The sequence below is a fragment of the Trachurus japonicus genome, chromosome 1, assembly GCF_045865225.1.
Source record: "Trachurus japonicus isolate A0001 chromosome 1, Traja_1.0".
In the NCBI taxonomy this organism is placed as follows: Eukaryota; Metazoa; Chordata; class Actinopteri; order Carangiformes; family Carangidae; genus Trachurus; species Trachurus japonicus.
The window spans coordinates 7,861,660-7,868,715 of record NC_140907.1 but is presented as its reverse complement, the minus strand read 5'-3'; the positions used below and the strand labels follow the sequence as shown (position 1 = coordinate 7,868,715).

The 7,056-nt window shown below is 39.8% G+C and overlaps 1 protein-coding gene across 1 annotated transcript in view; it reads left to right on the top strand.

Annotated features, from left to right (window-relative positions):
• The first annotated feature begins 1,538 nt into the window (after positions 1 to 1,538).
• The window catches only part of dnah6 (dynein, axonemal, heavy chain 6), a 75,276-nt gene continuing 69,758 nt past the window's right edge, over positions 1,539 to 7,056 (top strand). Inside the window, exons 1-12 of the mRNA XM_085788859.1 lie at positions 1,539 to 1,623; positions 2,714 to 2,832; positions 2,964 to 3,143; positions 4,358 to 4,597; positions 4,690 to 4,824; positions 4,950 to 5,056; positions 5,121 to 5,204; positions 5,445 to 5,631; positions 5,751 to 5,837; positions 5,936 to 6,040; positions 6,160 to 6,249; positions 6,346 to 6,466. Of these exons, the coding sequence (XP_085644985.1) occupies positions 2,734 to 2,832; positions 2,964 to 3,143; positions 4,358 to 4,597; positions 4,690 to 4,824; positions 4,950 to 5,056; positions 5,121 to 5,204; positions 5,445 to 5,631; positions 5,751 to 5,837; positions 5,936 to 6,040; positions 6,160 to 6,249; positions 6,346 to 6,466 (1,435 nt within the window). The 5' untranslated portion in view covers positions 1,539 to 1,623; positions 2,714 to 2,733. The remainder of the gene's footprint in view (positions 1,624 to 2,713; positions 2,833 to 2,963; positions 3,144 to 4,357; positions 4,598 to 4,689; positions 4,825 to 4,949; positions 5,057 to 5,120; positions 5,205 to 5,444; positions 5,632 to 5,750; positions 5,838 to 5,935; positions 6,041 to 6,159; positions 6,250 to 6,345; positions 6,467 to 7,056) is intronic.

Below are 7,056 nucleotides of genomic sequence, written 5' to 3'. Positions count from 1 at the left end.
GAACCGTTAAGCAGGTGGAAGATTAAATGATCTCCAAAAGGCATGAAGTTAAACATGAAACACTCTTTTGCAATATCAGTGTATTACCAAGGTATCAGAAAATATATTTAGGGGAGAACAGGGTTGGTTTTGTGTGAACATCTCCTTATTATCTCCTAGAGTAGTCATTCCAACATTACAAGGAAGCTTAAAGTCTCAGGTTTCAGTGGGTATCCTGTTCATTCTTTTAACTTATTCTAACAATAATTTATTAATCATCTCCAGAGACAATCTGAGACATTGTGACAACCAACCCTATCATTGCTGGGTTGGTTGTCACATGTGATTTCAATGGGAAAACATAAAAAAAAGATAGTAATTATTTTGCTAGTAACAGAGAGTTAACAACTATCCTGCAACTAGCTCACTAGCAAATGCCAATGAAAATAGCTTTCCATTCATACTTTTTAGTGGTATCAATGTCTTTGTTACAAACTCACTGTGTAAAAAGCCCAGGAGAAAAATAATTTAATTGAAGAAAATTATGTTCTGTCATTTTGAAAATATAAAAGATGAAAATATTTGTTTTATATAAAATGTTTAAAATGTAAAGGGAATTATCATCTGTAACTTTATGGCTTTTGGAGATCATCTTCCACCTTCTAAAGATTCACATTAACAGAACATTTGCATGCCACTGTATGATGTAAAATAAACCTTTTACTGAATACAAAATAAATACCAAAAATACACAGTGGACTTTATTTTATGGATTCATTGGATTTGTATGTTGGGGGGATGAGATGTGTCGGACTGCCTGAGTGCTTGAAAAGAAAAACATCTTTTTTTTTCTTTCTTTCTTTTTTTTTCAACGTGCCTTTGTTTGGTGCGTTGCACGCAGGGAGCCATTTGTTGCTAGGTAACGGCAAAGACGGTTTATAAACCAAGACCTTTCATGACGAGTCAGCTTCCTGTATGCATGTCACGTGGGCTTCTGCACGGCCACGCCCCTTTAGAGAGACCAGAGGCAGCTTGGAGTGTATTGATTCCTATGGGACAATTTAATGTGAACACCGATTATGGTCGGGTCTTTCTCCCCACGGTCACTGAAGCAAATTTTGGACTCATTTTTCACAAGCCACATCTCTTCTGAACAGTTTGACACCAAAATGGTAATTTTCAGACGGAGAGATCCGGAGAAAATCCACTTTGTTCCAGACCTGTCTCTGTCTCTACGACACACTCTCGCGAGATTTGGCACAGATCTCCTAGGCAACGTCAAACAAACGCCCGCGAACTCCCGTGAAAATGATTTAAATTATTTTTGGCATGCTAAATATTACTGTTAGTAGTGTAAATATTTAATGTTATCATAAGAAAATATAAATATCTCACTTTCATCTACCTACAAATTGTATAAATCCACACACACGTTCACAGACGAGGTGGGGTGACGGTTGGCCACGCCCACTTAGAGAGACAGGAAGTGTATACCATTTCATATCATTGGAGCAGCCGTTCATGGAGTATCTTTCCATTTATTGAATATCTTTGGTAACGGTAAACCCTGGCTCTACAACAGCCACGGCTGCAACAGTTGTTAAAGCTGTGTTCAAGTCATTACGGACCTGAATATTTGATACGGTAGGCATGTTTGGATGTATTTCGATGTTTATTCAACTCGACAATGTCAAGAAATTATACAGACATAAGATGTTACCTTGTAAAAGCCTGCTAACGTTACCATTAAAAATTACGTTAACAAACGCTGAACCGTTCAGTCACGTTGGCCAACTTTGTTAGGTTGACGTCATCCACAATTTCTGTTGATAAAATGTTATTATTTGTAGTTAGCGCCACTTGAAGACTAAATTAAATAGTAAAAAGAGTTACAAATGGAGCTTGTGGGTGCCACTAATGATGTTGAATACAATTAGTAGCTTATCTTCCTCTTTGTGTAGAGACCGTACCTCTTTACTGTAGGATGGGGCAAGTTGAGAGTTGAGCCCCATCTTTCACTCTCTAAAGTGAATTCAGTCGATCACAAGTTTCATGAGAATTGTGTTTAGACCAAAATAGATTATTATAAATTTGTTTTATACATGAGTTGTTATATCTATGAGCTACAACATGAGGTAGCATGAAAGTGCACCATTTTAGCTGAGGGGACTAAGAAAGTCGATAAGGTAGCTGTGGGGTAAGGTTGAGCCACCTGTCTCATGCACGTTGTATTTTGGATGTTTATGATTATTACAGTAAGTAAGTTCCTGAGAAGAGGTAAAGTTGGTTATGGTGAGCCAAGATTTACTTTCAAAGAGAAAGATGAGGGATTCTTCCAAAGATATGATGTAGTCGCTAAACTTCCCAAAGCTCAGTGAGTTGGTGTCTCAGCAGTAGGGCCTAGAAGTTTGTGTTCATCTGCAGCCTGGACAGGTGGAATACTGAGTAAAGGGGGAGGGGGGAGATGGATGGAAGGGAAGGAGGGGGGTGGCTCAACTTACCCCACACACAGGGTAAATTGTGCGACAAGACAGTTATGTTTACACTCATTCTGTTTGTTTGTAGGGATGCACAACATCCTGAAATATATAGTATTAGTCAGCAACAAAAACTATAATTGCTTTGATGAAGTGACCCTAAATATGAAAAGTGGCTCGACTTACGCTGGTCTCCCCTTTAAGCTTTTTACCCCCCCTCCCCCTGTCCTGCTGTGGCTACACTCAGCACCCCCCAGGGACTGTTAGCATACGCGCCATGGAGGCTGCATGTCAGAGGGCCTCCATGCCGGGTCACAGTGGTCAAGGCAACACCACCATCCTGCCAAGGCTTCCAGTCCACGTTAAAGACCCACAGGTAAAAAAAAAATCAATCTAACATCATACTCAGGCAATATGAAATACCATCTACTGTACACAAAATGTATTACTTTTTGTTCTGTGCCCTAAAGTAATTAATATATTGATCTTTTCTTCCCCTTGATGTAGGCTGTGCTAAAGAGACGAGTAGCACGCAAACAACCGAGTCTGGAACACCTACAATCCCGTGAGCGGATGCATTTTCCAGGCTGGTACATTCCCCCAACTCCACCTAAACAAACAGTGCAGCCACACAGGCATGGTGCAAAGCTGCCTGTCCACCTACCCCCGCTGCGATCCACTGGGAAGGTCAGTGACAGACAAGTCTGAGATGAAAATAAGCTTCTTCTTTTTTTTTATTAATTCATTTCACTTTTATGTGTGATATAATATTATATATTACATAAGGAACAATTTCCTTTTTCACTACCATGAAATATAGTGGCATGCAAAGCTTTGGGCATTCCTGGTCAAAATTTCTGTTAATGTGAACAGTTAAAGGTTGAATATGGAGAATGAGCAGAATACCACCATCTATTGATGAAGATAGGAATTGCAACAACAGAAAATTATTCCAGCAGTCGATTGCCAGACCATAACACACTGTTGCTTCGGACGCCACTCTGATCAGAGGAGCACAGAAGAGAACTATGCAGGATATTTACCTTATGTTTCATATTTACCTTTATAACAGCTTCGGACTAATTATGATGTTAGATAAATGACTTGTAACTTGTTACAGGGAGAGTGGAGGCTCCTTCCACATTGTGGCTAAAAACCACACCTGCTGATCAGAGCGTCTGACCCGGTGTCACAGCTCTCGTCTCGGTGGCACCGCAAGTCTGCGACACGAACATGCCCCGTAAACCGTAATTTCTTGTTTATGACAGATAAGACTACACAAATACACACATCGTAACATGTGTATGGTAATCCATCAATCCACGGATTGATTATCAAAGGCTTCATTGAAAAAAAAAAAATGCACACGACCGGGAGGAGGCTTAGCAAAACAGCAGAGAAGTGACCCCCGAAGCTGGCTACTGACTGGTACAATGTAAACAGGAAGTCATTGTCGAACCTGTCAGAATTTCTAGAAATTATTTAATTCAGACTAAATATAAGTTTTTATGGAAAAGCAATACTTGTATTCTGCACCCCTCTAAACACCCTGTGGATGTATTATTTTTGAAAAATTATAGCTTTTAATAAGCATTCTCCATATTCAACCTTTAAGCAAGTGGAAGATGAAATGCATAAAGTTACAGATGACACATTCGCTTTACATTTTAAACATTTTATGAAAAAAAAAAAAAAAAATTCATCTCACAATGACAAAAAAGGAAAAGGGCAAAGGTTTGGGCCCCCTGCATAGTTAGTACCTAAATGTAACACTTACGAGAATGGTCTTAGGAAAATCTAGTTTTCATACAAATGGTGGACAGAGAAAAAAAAAGGCTACATGAGATTTGTGAGTCATACATTTGTGTCTCACCTGTTCTTTCCCTCTTCATTTGTCCCAGACTACAGTATCAAGCCCCAAACTGCCCTTTTTTTTGAACAGTCGTGGACTAGATTCACCCATGATGAGTGAAAGTTTTGAGCTGTGGGAGACCAGCTTCCAAGACAAGTTAATGCGCATCCCCTTCTTCGCCCAATTCGAAAAATGGCAACCATTCTATATCTGGCGCGCCAAAGTTCGGGCCAAGAAGTTTCATTTGGCCAGGCGGACCATCCACAGACGTTTGTTCATGGGTAATAAGGTACGTGACTGTGTATAAATCGACAACTAAACTATGGATTATGGAATAATATGGAAATGATGTTGTTATTAACATGTGCAAATGTCATACAGTCTTTGAGGGCGTCGCTGCTAGATATCAGGCAAATGTGTTACCAAATGAGTGACACAAACTTGTTTCGCATGGAGAAAAAACACACCTACACGCTGCAGGAGTTCCAGGACACCCTGTTCAAACAACAACAAGAGGTGCAGTTGTACATTCACACAGGGACTGGTGCAGATGTTTGATGTGTACATACATCCGTGCATACATTGTGCGGCTTTGTGTGCATCTTCAGAAACTCATGACCTTCTTTATTTGCTATTTTCAGATTTTGAATGACTTGGAGAAATTTCAAGACCTGGTAAAGAAATTGACATGGTCTGCCTGTGACAACTTTTTGATAGGGTTTTACCCCAGGTATCGTGGGGCAGGTGTGTACACACTATTCATGAACACACCTCAGTGTATTTACATAGACCACCATGTTAAATGTTTAAAGGTTCTTTATGTTTAACACAGATGAAGAGGCCAGTGAAATGACAAGGGAGATGGCAATGAAATATCACTGCAGTCGTCTTATCTGGTGGGTAATTGTCTTGAATTTGCTTCTCTTTCATACTTATTCTATCTTTCTACTTGCAGACATACCCTCTCCCATTTTTCTAAATAATGAAAGACATTTTTAACATGTTATAGTTAGCAAACACTGGTGTAAATAATGAAATTCCACTGGGCTAATGAGACTTCCTACAACATGAAGTCTGGGTGCCCCGACTCAGGCACATGAATCCAGTCCAACTCCTTTTACCTCTCATCTTCCCAGCTTCATCCGTTTTGTTGACTATCTGGTTGTCACCACCTTGCACTCCTTAATGATGAACTCCATGACCAAACTGCTGGCAATGCTCCAGGAGCAGGTACGTCAAACCCCTAGCCATGCCATCATTGAGAGCTGGAGCAACAACTCTGAGGCTGTCACCGACCCTGCTGATCAAGAGACGGATAAAAAGGTAGGCCTTTGTTCCAGTATGTCCACCGGCAAAACCATTACCACGATTTCTGCATCTGCTTCACGCCATCGCTTTAAGAAAGGGCAGACCAATATTCCGTTTTGGTGTTTTTATTATAGTCTCCAAATGTCCAGCCTCTCTTCACCTCTGAGGTGATTCTGGAGGCAAATACTTTGATCTACAAACCCTCTGAGGAAAACTTTCAGGTTTGTTTCCCAAATTGTGATGAACAGTTGCACTTCAAGATTTGTCCATGTGTATTGTGTTGTGTGCTTGCTCATCCTTGGTGTTCGTGTTTTTGCAGGATGTCATTGCAGAGGTCATTGAGCGGTGTAAGGAGACATTGATATCAGTTCAAACTCTCACAGGAGACCCTGACTTTGATTCAATGATGTTCCATAAGCCTGAGGTAGTAAAAACAAATGTGTCCATTGAAGATGACTTACCTGTAAATGTTTATGTTGTTGATATGTGAAAAATGTTTAAGTGTTATGATTAATCTTTGATATAGTTTGTGTTAACTTTTAGAATTTGGAAATGCTATTTGAAAATGGCCCCACTTTGGAGTTTGTCATGGGGACTGATGACTACTTTCAAACAGTCACCCAAAATATCAGGGTAGGTTTTTACTTTACCTTGTTTCCTATCCCTGGAGATTGCACTTTGTCTGTACGGTGCTGTATATGTGTGGGCCTGATTTGTTTTTCCCCCTAGGAATCACTGCAGTTTGCCTTTGATGCTGCAAAAGTGTACTCACACACCTTTGAGCGTTTTCGACTGTTCTATAAAGAGAATGAGAGTCTGGATCTGGATGAGATGCGGCAACAGGATCATGGTAATGTACTGTACAGTGCATCAACACAACAGACATTATTTTTGTAACACATCTTCCACTTTAAACACAAGGAGCAGTTCAGTTGACAATGATGCTATGTTTTTCTTTGTTTTTCACATGACAAAATGCCTTTGTTAACAGATGTAATCATATTGGAAGTGTATTTTGCACAATTTATAAACACAACACTGGCAACTTATGATGTTCCTTTGATGAATCATCAGTCCAAACACAATGTTTTTGTATTCACATCTGTAGTTTTTTTCTTTCTTTCAATATTACAGCAGAAAATGACTGCGGAAAATGTTAATTTTTTTCAGTGGTATGATGAAGTAATTAGTCTGTAAAGCAATTGAAAGCAGGCTGAAAATCAAACCATATGATGTACTTTTAACCTAGTAAAACCCACCTGCCTGTGGGCTGCATTACTTCCAATGCATGCTGGTGAGTTTTAAGGGGTTAACACAGTTGAATTCATGGCTGTAGTTATGTGTATAGCCTAGAAATCTAGACGCACCCTAGCGGCAGCAAAAATATTTGCTCTGTAGGTGGGTCTAGAAACGAGCCATAGGAACTTTTTGAGTCTCGAA